Here is a 17,132-nt window from a genome sequence, read left to right on the forward strand (position 1 = left end):
GGATTTAATTGGCACAAAACATAGGTCCCTTTCTGCAACCTTCCTTCCCAGAAAAGTTACCTTCACTGTCTTCTGGATTCTCTTCTTCGTTAGATGCTTCAATGTCTTCATCCTCCTGAGCCGACACAGTCGAAGCTACACTCTCACACTGTGACACATCTCGCTCCTCACGGGGCCTTCGTGAAGACTGATAAAGACACGGCATTTACATTGTACTGAAAATTGGCAAGTATTATTTCCTTTTACATGCATTCTCATTTATTAATCTGAGGTTGAAATGAAAGACAGAGAATCTCTATTTAGTACAGATTCACTCACAAGGGGGTACACTTTTTCAGCTTCAGGCCAGCTTTTGCTGCTCCTGATCAAAAATAAATTTGGGAACAAACCACCCTCTCAAGGTATGTTTAGGGGACAACAGAGCCACCGTAGCAAACAGAGATACTGATGCTCTTCACTTCAGTGACAGAAGACTAGCTTAACACCATAGTTTAGAGGACTCAAACACTCAGGATTCTACTTTAGATGCCCCAAAACTTTCAGTTCCTGGTCTTCTACCAATTCTCTTGCTTCATTTTGTAAGGTTAGTGTTTATTGTGTTTCAAGGTAACTAACTATTCTACAGCAATAACCTGAACTTCTACAGCTGCTGGTGTGCTGATGAGGAATGTGGTTTTCAGAGCACTAAAGCATTCTTCAGGCTTGAGTGTTCTGGTAGAAAATTTTCTATTGCATTTTAAAGCAAGAAGCAATTAGTATCACCAGTCAGTGAGCATCAGCTGCCTTTTCTAGGAGATTTATGACACACCACAAAAACAAGTAGAAAAGGAAACAAGTGGTGATTGCAAAGCAGTCTTAGTGAAGCATGATGTATTACTTTAGAAAGATGCCAAGTTTTCTGCTACAAAATATTAAATGCCCACTGCACTTACCTTCTGTTTGTGCTGTTGGAGGAGGCTGTCCAGATTGTGTCTCCTTTTATAGTTGAAGTAGAAGTTCTTACACTGAGCTTCACTTTTTGTCCCAACCATTTTTGCAATTGCTGCCCAGTTTCGTCCATGTTCCACTAGGCCTGTTCAAACATAGAAAAACCAATATTTGCTACATTAAATAATTCAGCCATCGAAACCCAAATAAATGGAACAACAATGCCTATGCAAAGGTAAGGTGCAGAAGTACTGCTGCCCTTAAGCTATGACCGCGTACTTGGTAACTACTTACGGGGCAAAAAAAAGCTGTGTCAACTTGAATGTCTGCTTATGAAGCCTTCAAACTTAACCCTTTGCCGTTGCTAATACACAATACCTCTTCTAAAATATTGATTTTATGCATAAAATTTACAGATAAAAGTATCTGCCAAATGAACAGACAAGTTATAAACTACATTAGCCTCTTTATGTAAAGCATGTCTTATACAAAAGGAATTTAATTTTTATAAGTTACTTTAGTAGCCCATATGAAAAAAGCCAATGTAAGTCTTAAAAAACTGATCCTGTCGTTAGATGTTTGCTTTTTTTAAAAAGAAAAAAAAAAACAACAGCAAGCTTCAGATTATCCATTCAGCACAGTGTTGCAAAAAAAATCACAGCACTTTTATTTACAAAATGATAATAATTTACTGAATACAAGTATTCAGAAGTAAGTCCAAAGCTTTACAAGGTTTACCTTTCTTAGCAACTTCCATTTCTTCTTCTGTCCAGCGGGATGTCTCCACAGGCTCTGCAGAAGCTGAAAGAGAAACAAAGACACTAGTCAGAAAAAAAGAGCAGGCTTCACTATTATGGCACCAATCATGCATCCCATAGTTAACTAATCTATTTACATTAGTGCTTGTTCACGTCACTTGGAAAAGCTGCTCTTGTCAGTGGGGAGTAGTCAATCTCCATTAACCAAGTTAGGGATATAGTAGGAACCACCACAATCTCAGCAAACTGCCTACAAAACTATGATTAATTATCTGTCAAGGAAGACTTGTAAGTAACTTGGGCATATATATCATTAAAATTTTATTTAAACTGTCAATAATTACCATCAACTACTAAAAGCGGCAATCCAACATGCTATAAGCTACTTCCATCTTACTTCACTGACTGCTGTGGAAAGAACTAAAATGGTTATTTATTGGTTAGTGGGTATGAAGAAATCTACTGTTGTATTCACCGAGTCTCCTACTGGACAAACAGAAAAATAAAAAGTAAAAACAAGGAGGAAACTAAGTATGATCAAATGCAAAACACTTCTCATTCACATCTCTGCATTTGATATAATTCTGTTTAAATTTCTGAATGGCATTAAGCTTCAACAGCCTCCATTTCCTTTTCATAATATTGGCCATTATGCACAGCATACAACACGGACCCTTCAACAGCTGCCATTAAGAAATAATAAAAGTAAGACATTATAAATTATCTGATCCACTGAAAAACTATTTTAGATTTTCCAGAAAAGCCTGCAAAAATGGTTTGGAAAAAAACACCCCAAATAACAGAAACAAAAGTAAAACCCATTACTGTCTTAGTCTAGCTGCTGACAAAAACCCACCATATCAACTGAGCAAGAATGTCTATCACAGTCTCTGATGTTTACAGTTAAACAAGAACTAATTTGCCCACTTACTCTGTTCTTTAGGATATGGAGAATATCTGAGCAAAAAAAAAAGAGTTGTTACAAGCTCTAGAATAGCAGCTGCCTGTAACTAGCTAGGAGCAACAAACTTTTGCCACAGCAAAGCACTGCAAGAAAAAAAAAAATAACCACAAAAAAAAAAAAAAAAACACACCCTGCCGTGCCATCCTGGATAATTATTTACTAGCCACAAGGTACTCTGCTAGTATTTCTGCACCACCACAAATCATGTCAGCCTTTTTAGAAATGCAGTGAGAGACAGCATAGTCTTTTTTAACCATACATACCAAGAAAGTAACATTTTATTTTAAGTAAGTCTCTTGCCATCTAATGCAGAAACAACAAAAACAACTTGCTAGGATCCATTTCAGATTATGAAACTCCCTAAAGTACTCAAATATCAGGCCTACTTATTCAACAATATCCTGTGAGCTACAGCCTGTAAGTCTATCTGTGTCAAAGGCATTTGGACCTCTACAGATCCATCATTAACCCTGCAAAGAGAGAAAATGGAATTATCACAGAAAGGCTGAACTGCATTTTTTTTTTCCCTCCACATGGTTCTAACAGAGTCATATGATTACACAGATACTATTCAGGCATTTACACTCGTGAAGTTTAACAGTACCACACAGTCACAAAACTAAGTAGGCCTAAGAATAAAGATGTAATACTAAACAGGAAAGAAAAAAAAAAGTGCACTGCATGCACAGAAAACAGCCTTATGTCAGTGAAGAGCTTGACAACCAGATGGGTTCCCGAGTGTCCTATAAACGCTACTCACAAGGTTCTGGTGGGGGTGGAAGAGGCGGTGGTGGTTCTTCAGTGGCTGCAGCTGCAGCAGCATTTGCTTGTGCAGCTTCATTTGTCATTGATCTGGTGATTCTGCCCTTACGACGACCTTGACTATTGGCTGTTTTTCGGCCCCTAGGAGTGGCCTGCTCCCTTTCCTCTGTTTCCTCTGGTGCAACTTCGGTTTTGTCCTTTTCTTTGGTATTCTCTCTGGGAGTAGTTAAAATATAATTCAGTCACATTCAGATAGCCATTATGGGCAGATATTCCTGATATCAATGTCAAAAAAACCCCAAAACCCATCAAACTATAAAACAAAACTCCACAAACCCAAAAGACTCCTTTAGTGAAATTGAATTCACTTACTGTCTAAAATTGAGAGTTGCTAGAGAATAACAAAGATACATGATATTATCAAACAAAATACAAATTCTGTGATAGAACATGAAAAAAGCCCAAACCAAAAAGACAGAAAAATTATTGTGTGCATAAAAATAATCCCACAGCTTTTTTCACCTGTCTGGTTAGTTCAACAAAACAGAGGAATCCGTATGTCCAAAAAAATTGTTTAATGCACAAAATCTAACCTAAATACAAACAGTTTTCAGCCCAGACTTCACTGTCAGGCTAATGCAAATCCTGTTCTGATCTGTGCAAAAAAACTGCAATCTAGCGTGAATAAATGCATTTTCAGTACATATACTTACTTAGATTCCTCCTTCTCATCCTTTTCCTCTTCATCTTTCTTTTCCTCCTCTTTTTTCTCTGCTTTTTCTGCTTTTTCCTCTTCTACTTTTTCTTCTACCTTTTCTTCTTGAGAAGGACGAGCAATTTGTTGCTGAAATGAAATGGGATTTACATATCACAACTTCATCACACAAGGGTGCAGCAGCTTGTACTCAGAGCACTGCAAACACTGACCCTGCCTTACCTCCTGCTTGGTGGTATTTTAAGTTACAGTTACTGCACACCAGTCAACATAACAGCAAAATGCCTCTGCCAGAAACTGTAACACCTATCTGCACCCTGAAACATAACAAATGTGAAGGACCAGACAACGGCTCCCAGCCTTCAGAAGTCCCCTTTGCCACAGAACGTGCAGTTTCTATATATTAGCTGTATATCCTTAGTATTTCTCAGTTTATTTTCTCTTACATTTCTTCCAGTCAGATGCCCCACTCAGATATGGTATATTGTCTTATAAATTCCACTGAGGTACAGGCTTCTTTTGTAGCGTGAGCACAGGGCTGATAATGTACACCTACGTGTGTCAACAAATACACGTGCTATCGTACGCTTCACTAAAATGAACAGCAATGTTTTAGAAGTGCTTGGAGAGGGCTGGCCAACATTTTGTGTAGTAATGGTGTTGCTCCTCTCAAATTTTATTTTTAACGATGTCCATTTTAAAACTGTGAAACATGATAGCTTACAACTTAGAAGCAGATCTTGTAACATGAAAATTATGACCAACTCTAAGTCACCTTCTCAAAACTGTCGTAAGAAATATAATTGTTCAAAAGATTGGGTCAGGAATTTTAGACTTATCTTTCCAGCGCATTTACAGAAGGAAAAAACTACAGCCTAGAATTTTTATGGGTTGTTTGTTTTTTTTCCAACTATAGTCTTTTGTAGTGCTTGCAAATTATCACAATAAAGACATTAAGCACTGACAAAGCAATGACTATTACGAGTTATTATCCTAAGGAAACAGTACAAAACACTACGCATTACCCGTTAAGGGACTCTCACTCCTTATCTTTCAAAGCAATCCAGATAACTACCAGTGCAATGGTATCTCATATTAGAAAGCACATAAATTTTACTTAAACTTTCCAGAAGACACAATCTGCTTCAAACAGGAATTAATGGAAGAAATTTCTATTACTTAATGTGATCACATAAAATTACCAGCATGGTCCCTTACAGATGCTAAAAAAAACCCAAACCAAACCAAACATGTAAATTTAGAAAAATTTGTAGCATTGTTTTTGCTATTCGTTATGACATGCACACAAAAACCCCCTAGCCTTGACATTCCTCGACTTCGCTGCTAGAAGTGATCTAACCTTATACAAGGCAAATATCCTGTGGCGTTGTAAGAAAGCATTAGAAAAATGACACTGCTCATACAGGGGGGCAGGGGGTAAAGTATTAGGAAAGATCTATCAAATGTCACTACAGAAATAATTTCCTTAAGTTTTAGTGCTGTTATCCTCCCTAAATATAGTCAGGAGCCTAAATATTGCTTTTTGCCACCTACAATGATATATCTGCACATGCCCAAAACACCTTACTTTCCAACACTGCCGCCCTTCTATGTTCATAGCTCACCAGCAAATTCCTTCCCCTCCAGGCTAAAATATCAAGCAGTAGTTGGCTGCCACTAAAAAATCCACGCAACCCACTCCCCAAAATCCCAGAAGCCTTACATGAAGCAACCGGCAAATGAATGAACTCTCTGGATGGGCCTCAAAAGCTAGCAACCCACATCAATCACCTAGAGCTTTATCCATATTGCCTGTTCACGCTGAACAGTATCTGTAACAAGGTGATTTTCCCAAGTGCCATGAAAAAATCCAAGCCTTCTGTACGAGGCACCACAACAAGAATGAGAAAAGAAAGCCTGAGGCTGCAAGTGAGGTTATAGCAGGCGGGACTCCAGTTAAAGCTGAGGGGAGAGGGAAGAGGAAGAAAGAGCTCTCTTCCTCCTTGCGGAAAATATGGAAGTTTATTTAAAATGTGTGATTACAGTTTAAATTCTGTCTTAAATCTGTTTTCATAAGAAACTACGGAACGTAAGAGAGGGTGTGGAGTCAGATATGGCCACACAGAGGGAACCAGTCACAGGAGTTTACACTGAAGGGGCTTGAACGTGTTAAGCAAACCACCGTCAGTCGTCACTCGAGTCACCCCTTCAGAAGAACTGCAACACCCAGAGGCTCCCCGCTCAAATTTGGTGTGTGCAGAACCGGCTTGTTCCTTGCTGGGCATTAGATGCTGCAAGCCAACTTCAAAAAGCAAAATACATGTAATATTCATATAAAGAACCTTTCAAACCAATACCCAAAGTACACTTGGCAATTCATGGAAAGCCAAGGACAGAGAACTACAAGATTGCTGTTTTAGGGCTTCATTAACTCGGATTTTACAGTCCACTGAAAATTTCCTCAAAATAGGCTTTTTTTTTTTCCCCACAGAGGAGCCAACCTTCCTGTAAGTGTAGCAGCAGGTGTCACTGTTTCACTAACAAAACTGGGGCTCGAAATTATCACAAAAAGGACTTGTTTTTGACATTTTAATAATGTGAACTGGAGCAGAAATGCCAAACACTAACCACTATCATCTTGCTGCAAATTATTAGCACTTAAGATGCTGGCATTGATTATGCAAAACTTTCCTTCAAGCGAGATGTCAGAGACATGCTAAGATAAATTATTTCCATCGTGCTAAATAGACTGGCCTCAAAATCAGGGCGTTAAAAACTGCATTTTCAGAAGGAAAAAATAAAAATTAAAAAAAAAGATCCGTATTTTACATATAATTATTTACAAAACAGTCGCTGAAAATCCACTGTTCCTTTTGCCTTGCTAACTTAACATCACACTACGTAAATAACAGGGTTCTCTATTCCACAGTGAATTTATTTAACATGCATAAGCAATAGGTCAAGTGTAGGTTAAACACAAACCTTAAAACAGTTGAAGCCTCCGTCAGCGACGTACCTGCACATTCATCTGTTGATTAAAACTTTTACTATCCGGACAAGGGGGACGGGCTTTAACTCAGGGTACAACTCAAAAGGACAAAACCCACACCGGCACCGACATCACACAGCTCTTTAACAGAGGCTGCCTGACCCAGCAACGTGTTTATTCCAGGAAACTGTGTCATTCTGCCACCTAAGCTGCCTAGAGCAGAGTTGCCCATCTCACATACAACCTTCTAATCTCACCGGAGTCACCAGAGGTAATCCCCACCAAGCTCGGCTTGATTGGCCGTCACAGACATACAGCAAATTTCTGTCTAGTCAGATCACTGGACTGTACCACCTGCTGCAAAGGCACACGGCTCCATCCACAGACACGCGGATGTGCTGACTGGGCAGCCAGACCACAGCAACACCCCTCTTGCTGACTACCGCTTTGCTACCAAATTTCAATGGAAAACTTTACTTGGAAAGAACCTCTTTGCAGTGAGATTTTTAAGGAATTCTCTGTAATCAATGCAAAAGCATCATAGAGCCATGCCTTCTTCCAATACTATGGTAAAAACTTGCTCTTCATTTGAAAAGTCACATTTCTTTTAAGACACACTTGCTTACTTGCCTCTATCAGCATTCTGGAACTGTTTAAGTAGCATTTTTACAAAAAGTCCTTTCTAGACCTATTAGAGGACAACAATGTATCAGAATTTAATAAGCCTTATCTCTTAACTTGACATGCCTTAATCTAGCGTTCAGCTTTGCTAAAGTAAAAGCCCCCACGCTGAAACTTGAGTCAAATTGTACTCACTACATTCTCTGAAGGATCTCAACATCATCACCATGATTAATATCTTCTCCACTGCAATATTCCAATTGCTTGCCTTCTAATTTACAAAAATATATGAACTATTATTAAGAGTTTAAGCTGAAGCACCTGTTACTGGCATAAGCACATCTCTGAGCACATCATAAATCTCACACGACTTGTGTTTGCCAGTCAGCAAGGAAGTTTCAGGTTTCTGCTCAGAGATATGAAAAATATCAGCTTCACACAAAGCTGGGGCATTGGAGGGAGAAGGGAGATGAGCCGCATTCTGCAACCGTAAGATAAAAGTTCTGGCAAGCAAGGCAGTTCAACGCTCTCAGGTTTTTTTACTAGCTGTTCTACATGTTGCTAATTAATCATTACTAAAATTAAGAAATATAAAAATTTTTTTTGGTATCATGTATTTCCTTACTACAGCATTACTGAAGATGTAAACTACAACACTTCTGAATTTAAACTTCCAGAAGTGGTAAAATTTCCCATTCAGAATGTTTATAGAGTATTTCCTCGAGTTTGCAAGTACATCTCAACCTTCTTCAGATCTATAAAGTCTGACGCTTATCTGCATCCTTAACAAAGCACACATTAAGCAGTTGCCCAAAGTTCAGTGACCTGCTACAGTACTTAACGTGGATCAACAACTAGCAATTAAGACATACAACTCTGCTAAAATTCAAAAGAGCAAGTAATTTGAGTTGAACAAACAATGACAGCAGCTTCAGTGTTCCAACTCACTTCACACATTTCAGTATTCACAGGAGCAGTTCCTACGACAGGCAGAGCACCTTGGGTTTCCTTTTATAGTGAACTAAGTTTACAAATCTATGCCCTTGGGTACAGAGCTGTAATAAAAATATTTCTATTTATATATGCATTATCCAAGGAAAACAAACAATTTACGGATTGAGAAATCCATCCAAATTTTGAACTCCACCGGTTCCAATATTCTAAACTTTAACAATAGACATTTAAATACACAGTTATGATCTGCATATCTCAAAACTTAGTTATATTGCATTACAGCTTGAGCCAGTTCTGCCTCCTCACCCCTCATAACAGCTGCAGAAGAACAGCATATGGCAAAGATAGCACTCAACGTGTATGCTTACTGTGATCACACCAAGCTCATTTTATAACAGAATATGAAAGTAAGCCACTTAAAACAGCAGCATTATCTGTGTTTAGCGTCCACAGCGATTGTCTCCATTTTGGACAATCTCATTTATTTCTATCTTCTTTGTATTCCATGCATCCATACTTTAATGGCAATCAAACACCATCACTGGGCACATGAAAATGTATTTTTCCTATTAAAAAGCATTATTAGACTTAGAAAGCCTAACAGAAGTTCTGGCAAAATACAGGTTATTTCCAGTATTTTCTCCCATCACAGTAGTTCACTATCAGTCACAGTAGAAGCTCTAACTAAATCTTGTGCATAATGACAATGACCTTATCCCAAGCGATCCATAACTTGTGCAGTACAGACAAGTCTTCTGTGGTAGGACCTCTTCTCTTAGAGGACCAGACCATAATTTATACAACAGCACCATAGAAGCACACAATATGATGATCTAGTGAACAGGACCAACTTACAAACTGAAACCGTTTGCAGCAATTTTATATTAAAAATACATTTACTGGGACTCTCAGAAAACTTACATTATTTTAAAAGGGGATTCAAATATCCTGAAGTGTGATATTTATATAATTTGCTGTTTTGCAGTTCAGTACAGATTTGTACTGAATACCTCAAAGTCTCCACAATTTTCTCTTTAGCATTGCTGCTGAAATATGACTAAATCCAATAACCCACAACTCTTCAGATTTTAAGGTCTGCGTATTTGAAAGGACTCTCCTGCCTCCATCAAGCTTCAGTTCTAACAGAGCGCTGGGTATTTCTTCAGCACATCGTATCTATACTGGTTTCCAGCTGTTAAATTCATTTTAAGGATGCAAACTCAAGATACCTGGCAGGCTTTGTTGCTGTATCTAGTACTATGTCCATATACTTTTATTTCATATATGACCTTCTTTCCTAACCTGTCACTGACACATCTTTCATCCTATTTGCAGTATTTCCTAAGTACTTGATAGATGCAAGGGGAAATCAGAATGGGAAGAGTAGGGAACATGTTCAGTGAACACACAGCACTCCTCTTGCTTTCTTAAAAATAAAAAATCCAAAATTTCTTAATGTATTTTTTTGTTTGTTTTCCAATATCCACATTAAACCTGGTACACCAGCAAATATATTTATATGCTTTTTTTGTCCATAATACACTGTTTTTTCCCCTCCAAAGGCTTCCAAAACTTCCAAAGGAATACCTCCTGAATCAGCAGAAGTTTTATTTGCATGCATTAAATTGGTCTCTTTCTTCTTACTATGAAGTTCCAGTTTGACTTTGAGCCTGACCACCAAATAAAGATCACTATTAATTTCTGCTTTTTGACAAACACTAACATTATGAAGTGATTATATATATATTTTCCACTGCAAGTCACATGCTAAATCTAGTTTCTGTTGACTCCAACATAGGATTTAATGATGGATTCAACTTCAATGTCTTATGGCAGGATCCTCAAATAAAATGAATTGTCATATCAAAAAAGAAGTCAGAAATGTGCAAAGGAAGATAATACTCCACAGAATTAAAAACAAACTAAAAGAACACCCTTTGAGGTCAGGTTTATTTAAATTTAAAATGGTCAAAAATGCAGTAAAGGAAAAAAATATTTTTCCTTTTCCCACTTCCTCATGCATATAACATACTTGCTATACTGGATAGTAAGACAGTTGTAAATATGAAACAATAAAATAGCAATATCCAAGTGATGAATGCATTTAAGATACCTGGTTTCTTCCTCTGCGTTTACCATAATTCCTTCGCACAAGGGCTTTATAATTTTCATTTTTCTTGGTCAAATAATAATATAATACACAGTCAGGAACATTCTGAAGTGAAAAAGCAAAAAAAATATTTAGGTTTTACTCCCATTAAAAAATATGGGTTTAGTATTTAATTTCTCTCAACACTTAAACTATTCAGCCCCTAGACTAAAATAAAACTCTATTAGATTTGTTTGCTCAGCAGGGAAGTGAATTCACACACAAATATAACAATGTAACTAAGCGTAAAATTATAGTGTTTAACACAAGCCTCATGTATTTATAATATCCCTCTACTACTTCAGTATGTGTAATTTAATCTATACTAGACAATTTGCAAGTTTGAAGGCTTGTTTATCGTAATAGCTGTATGTATTCAAGATTCTGTTGTCTTAACAAATCCTAATTCTGTTACTTCTTACATCAGTTCTGCACAGTCATTTCTAGAGACTACAATTAGTTCTAGAGACTAATTCAGCCAGCAGTAGAATCCCACTGACTTGAGAGGTGGTGGCAAGATTTCTTACAATAGAACAGTGGCTCAGCAAAGCCAATTATGTCCTTATCTAAACAGTGAGATAGTTAAGCTTACCTGCTTCAAAAAGAAAGTAAGATCAAAACTAAATGAAGTGCCATTTTCTTTTATTTTTGTCGATAGTAATTTCACTATTTCACTAACTTTTGTTAGATGTCTGCATGCACTGATTGCGTTACTGATCAAGTCCTGTCAAAGCAGTAATAGGAGTTTTTTTTGGACTTAAAATTTTTCCAGGAAGAGAAAATGATGCTGGGATAAATGACTTACATTTGGAAAGTCAGGGATCCCACCCTAGGCTCTACTTATATTAAAAAAGGTCTTACCTTTCGTTCCAGGTAGGAAGCAATTAGACCAAAGTTCTTGGGATGTTGGACAAACCTTTTATAAATCAGAAATTATTTAAGTTTAACAACATAATTCATGATCATATAAGCAAAGCAGTCTTCCAAACAATCTGTTCCATCAGCAAGCCTTTGATTTACACAACTGAAATCAGTCTAAGAAGCCCAGTTTTCAAATTGTGCAAATTTAGAACTAAGCACTTAAAATTAGCTATTAGCTGACATAATGAGATCATATACCTACTCTTCCCATATTAATGTTACCACAGAACTAAATCACTTTTGAGAAAAGTTCTTATCTAAGGACTAAATGCATGTGAGCCCACTCAGACAAAAAAATAAGTGGAGAAGCCTAAAACTTTTGCCACGGTTCCTTCATTCCACTAAGAACATTATCAAATATTACTGCACAAAAGCTTCAGCGTTCTTGATTTAACTGACATTTACTGTGGGGTTAGGTATTTAACTGTCATTTGCAATGTAATAAAAATAAAAGATAAGAAAGCCCATTACTTTTCCTTAAAAATCTCTTTCTCATGGTCGGTCCAGACATTCATGAACTGTCTGTCTTTATAAACTTTCATGGGATCCTCCATCAGACCATTCATATTAATAAACTTCACTCGTCTTTGTTCTGCATCAAACATCATGGGAGGAATGACAGAGAGCTGACGCATTTGTTTTTCATTATTCTACAGCCAAAAAATAAAAGGAAAAGGAAAGAATTCAAAAAGTTGATACTAATGTTTACAGTTCTTGAATTATACAACTCTTTAAAGCTCCACCACAGTATACATTCATAGTTAGTTTGAAATTTCTTTTTGTCCGCTTCTAAACTCTTCTAGAAGTTGTCACTATCCCAACAAACATTTACACAGTCAGCTTAAGGAAACAGTGTCACAAATGAAAAACTAAAACGGCACAGGGTTTTAGAAAGGAAGAGTTTTCACATGTTTGTTAGAGCTGTAAAAAACTACGTTGTAGCAAGCCTGCAAGGAACACCGACGCATGAGAAAAATCTAGGACAGATGCAATTAGGAAGCATAACACTTAAAAGTATTTGTAAGACCTGTTTCAAGCTAAATTTCATGCATATTCTCTCAAACCAGCCCCAAAATGTTTCTCTTATCAAAAAAAAACAAACCCTCTGAAAGAGACCTTTCACTGCCAATAAAAATATATTGAGTCACTTGCTATGCTTCTATAGCAAAGTACAGACAACAGCCTCACCTCCTGCTCAGAAAGTCCATCAATGATTTCAGAAATCTCATGTTCACTTCTAGCAATAGTTGCTGAAAGTCCAGCCCCTCTTTGACCAACTCTAAAATTAGGGGGAAACAGAAGTAGTAAGGATAAAATGGAAAACAGCTGTATTTTCAGACTTTGTACACAACAATGACAACCTTCAAAATTCCTCAAAAGAACTGTTACCAGTCTCACAGATCAGTTAGGGCTGTTTTTTTCTTAAGCAGTCTCAGAGTACAGACTCTGTTCACGCACTGCAATTTCAAACAACTGCTCAGTTTCACAGGTGAATTTGCAAAGCTCAGCAAGAAGGGCACGCTCGAGTCAACAGCAAAAAAGGATTGTTACCACTGATTCCATTGCAAGTAGTTGCCTTAGATACATTAATACGCTTCTGTGGAGCATGAAAAAATGTTCAGTGGCACAAAACCCATCACCTTAATTACTACAACTGATACACCGTGGCTTTTTTTTTTAAAAAAAAAAGAAAAAAGGAATACTAAATTTTCCTTTCATCATTTTGGCCAAGTTACTAATACAGCACTAAGACTCGTTACAACAAGGGAAAATTTTCAACTTTTGAATTCATGGGGAGAGCTGTAGTTTGGAAGAATTTTTCAGCTTGCAATTATTACACTTAAGAATGTCATAATAATACATTACAGCATGTGGATCAAAAAGCATTTCAGAGAGAAAAATCACTGATAATTAGACAGACAAAATATCCTCATTTGTTCAAAGATTTTACCAAACTAATCAATTTGCATAAAATCTGTCAAAAAAAAACCCCTTAGTATTTATGCAGCAATAGTGTTACAAGCAGAGCTATAGACAAAGATGCCATTACATTAGAGAACATGAATATAATGTAAAGAGATGGCCCCCTTCCTAAGTAGTTTGCAATTACAAAGATTGAATATATTCTTAAAGTAAAAGCTTCTCATAGACAAGAGTGCTGTTTCCATTCTAACAGTTTTTCTTTCTTTATTCCACAAAGCCAGATCTTGCAGCCTCCAAGACGTACTGCAAACTATCTGCTTTTCCTATGTTTTATGAAGTAAGGTGATTTAGACACATGGTTAGAAGAAATAATGAGATGAAATATTTATGGGTCTTGAACTCTCAAAGGTGTATTAAAATGATTCAAAACATTAGATAAACAGATTTCAACACAACTGAATCAAACTTGACCTAATTCTAGTTTAAAACGCTACCTACAGTACTGTAAATAAAGTGAACTCTCAACTGAATTGTGCTTCGTTCCTTTTAAGACTTTTTGTATAATTTCCATTTAACAAACGCCTGACAGATTAAAATTAAATAGCAGGGACTTAATTGTCATAGCTTGCATACATCAAAAAACAAAAATGTCTAGAATCAAATTACACAGCAAGTACAACAAAAGATCACTCAAATCGTTAATTAAAGAAGTCAAATGATTTTTGAGTGTGTAGGCTAATGATTATAGGGAACATGAAACAAAGGAGCGACACCAGTGATAGAAAAATACTAAGTACAAGTTAGGCTGTAGGACCAAACCAAACAGGCTCGCATGAGGCTGACGCTCCAGTTATCTTAAGTCCAACTCCACAAACCCCTTTATGCATTTGAGCAGCTTTAACTCATATGGTCTCATCGAGCACCACAACCTAATGAGTCTTTGCTAATTAGCCCTTTTCCTGTATTTCTTTTGGAAAAATAACGGGTTTGATGGCAGATCTGAAGAGAGGGATAGGAAAGGGACAATTTGGACACATTAAGGCAGCCCAAGAGGACACCAAACTGACGAGGCTAGCACTGCTGACAAAGCTGGTGGGGAGGGACAGGAGAGGGTGAGACTTAAGACAGTGGATATACAAAGATAATCATGAAGATCCTTAGGATGTGAAGTGAAACTTGACCAAAATGCCATGAAACACAGCAAATAAATGAAAGAACATCTTACTCGATACTGTATGATACTCTAAAATACTGGTTTTTAAGGAATAAAATGATGAACATAAAACTTAACCATTAAGCTGAACCAATTTTATTATTAATTCTTAAAACTGAAGTACTAAGAGATATTTTGTAGGAAATATTTCAAATCCATGGTAATACCTTTGGAATCGTTCTTGCTGTTCTCTTTGCTTCCGGATTTCTGGAAATTGTTTTTCATAGTACTCTCTTGTTTTGCTCTCCTTAGCTTTCCTGCGTGGATTATTTTCTATCCTGTCAACTTTTTTCTCCCATGCCTCCATCAGCTGATCATAACGTTGACAGATTTTCTGTTCCTGTTAAATTCCAAAAGTAAACCTTGAACTAAACAAAAATACACTAAGTGATCAGTATGCATAACACGAGTAGGCTCCCAGAATGAACAAACATATTTTTCCTGCTCTAGTGGCTTCCATTTTGAAGATGACATTACACAATTTTCAGCAGAGAGGTGAGGAAATGGATATGAAAATGCAGATTTTGCATATTACACACTATTACTTTGTTTTACACATCACAATGGTATTCGGTAACAGCTATTACTGCCTTCCAGAAATTGCACATCTTCTGGTACCAGGCTTTTAGTTAGTGGATTTTTTTAATATTTTATTTAAAATTTTTAATTAACAGAAGGGGGCTGGAATCACTGCAGTATATCCTCAATGTGGGTGATATGTAGGGAGTTGCTCCTACATGAAAAAAACTAGTATCATAAGAAGAAAAACACTTAATTGCATTTTCATAGCGGAATCTTCTAATTTGATGTATAACCCTTTGCTATTTTTAATAATAAAAATGATCTTTCAGACACCACCCAGAAGGGCCTCTTGACTTTGTATGCCACTTGCTACAACAGCATGCAAGAGAAAGCATTAAGTCAATTAATACTGGTATCCAACATGTGTGAGTTAGATTAAAAGTGCTGTCAGACTTCAAAAATCAGAGATCTGCCCCATTTTCTTTCAGATACTACAGCTGCTATACAAGAAAAGAAGTTCAGAGAGGTCAGGCATGACAGTTAAAGATTTCACTAGGTGTCTTCCACTCATACTCTTTAAGAAGAGAAAAGGAAAGGAAAGAAAAAAAAGCTTTTCCCGTATTGTACTTTAGATGGTTTTCAGTCAAATAATCAACAGACCAGTTATAAACCCGCAGCTTATTTTCTAGTAAAGCAACTGAATTTTAGCTTAAGATCTTATTTTTCTAATCAATAGGATTTACACGACACATTTGGGAACGTAACTCAAGGATCCAGACAAAACCAAACATGTGCTCTTTTTACAAAAACATGGCAGTATTACCCGTTGTTTTCTTGCATGGTTTCTTCTTTTAAAGAACAGTATTAGCTTCTTCCTCATCACTTGGTTTCTGGAAAACAAAATTAGGGGAAAAAAAACACCAAACAACAAAAAACAAACTACGTAAGAATCAAGCACTTCAAAATTACTCAGCAAAGCCCATATAGATCCTAGATGACAGATCATTATTATGAAAAATATTTTTGGGGTAGAAAATAGAGGGGAAATTTCTGATGAAACAATCATCTAACTAATACTGTATTTTAGAAGAGAGGATATTCTTGAAGATGGCTGGAACAAGCAATTGAGACACAGAAGCTTACAATTTCAAGTTACATGCTCTCCTTTGGAATGAGACAATATGCTAAAATGAGTAAATTTGGCTTAAGATATTATGCTGGAGCGGGGTGGGGGGGAATCTTTGTAATTCAATCCTAAAGTTAAGACTTTTACAATGTATTACTCCAAAAAAATCAGTATTTTGGAACTGCTAAGAGAAGATTTTAAAGGACAGCCATCTGTAGGATTTTTTCTGTACTTAGAAAATATTATGAAATGCTAGTAAAAGTTATAGCACTTCATAATATGCATGTAATTCATTATGCATTTCTTCACACCTGAAACCAACAATTCATTTCTTCCTTTGTAAAAACCGGTAGTACAGAAAATGGTTATGAATAAACAAATCCTACGAAAAGACTAATGTTCTTCAAGAAATTTGAAGTGGGATAATCATGCCACAGCAGTAAAGTTTGCAACTCAAATATTGGTGGCGTTTAGACAAAGTGAGACATGAAAGTAAATTTTTTTTTTTCCCCAGTTACTGTGCCAGAGAAGCCATGAAAAGGCCTTGGTCTTCATAGTTACAATAGAGTGGGATTTCCTCAAAGAAGA

General features: G+C 36.7%; 1 protein-coding gene across 4 annotated transcripts in view; it reads right to left on the reverse strand.

Moving 5' to 3' along the window:
- The window catches only part of NCOR1 (nuclear receptor corepressor 1), a 73,579-nt gene that overhangs the window by 28,460 nt on the left and 27,987 nt on the right, over window positions 1-17,132 (reverse strand). For 3 of the 4 annotated variants that reach the window (XM_080382218.1, XM_080382217.1, XM_080382219.1), the window contains 11 exons: window positions 16,242-16,308; window positions 15,064-15,236; window positions 12,949-13,039; window positions 12,232-12,410; window positions 11,701-11,755; window positions 10,804-10,905; window positions 4,125-4,255; window positions 3,410-3,627; window positions 1,666-1,728; window positions 933-1,072; window positions 61-187 (listed from right to left, as the gene is read on the reverse strand). In XM_080382218.1, coding sequence (XP_080238344.1) covers window positions 61-187; window positions 933-1,072; window positions 1,666-1,728; window positions 3,410-3,627; window positions 4,125-4,255; window positions 10,804-10,905; window positions 11,701-11,755; window positions 12,232-12,410; window positions 12,949-13,039; window positions 15,064-15,236; window positions 16,242-16,308 — 1,346 coding nt within the window. Of the gene's footprint in view, window positions 1-60; window positions 188-932; window positions 1,073-1,665; window positions 1,729-3,409; window positions 3,628-4,124; window positions 4,256-7,108; window positions 10,761-10,803; window positions 10,906-11,700; window positions 11,756-12,231; window positions 12,411-12,948; window positions 13,040-15,063; window positions 15,237-16,241; window positions 16,309-17,132 lie in introns of those variants that run through there. The other variant, XM_080382220.1, reaches the window with a different exon arrangement.

The sequence above is a fragment of the Falco punctatus genome, assembly GCF_963210335.1.
Source record: "Falco punctatus genome assembly, chromosome: 1".
Lineage (NCBI taxonomy): Eukaryota > Metazoa > Chordata > Aves > Falconiformes > Falconidae > Falco > Falco punctatus.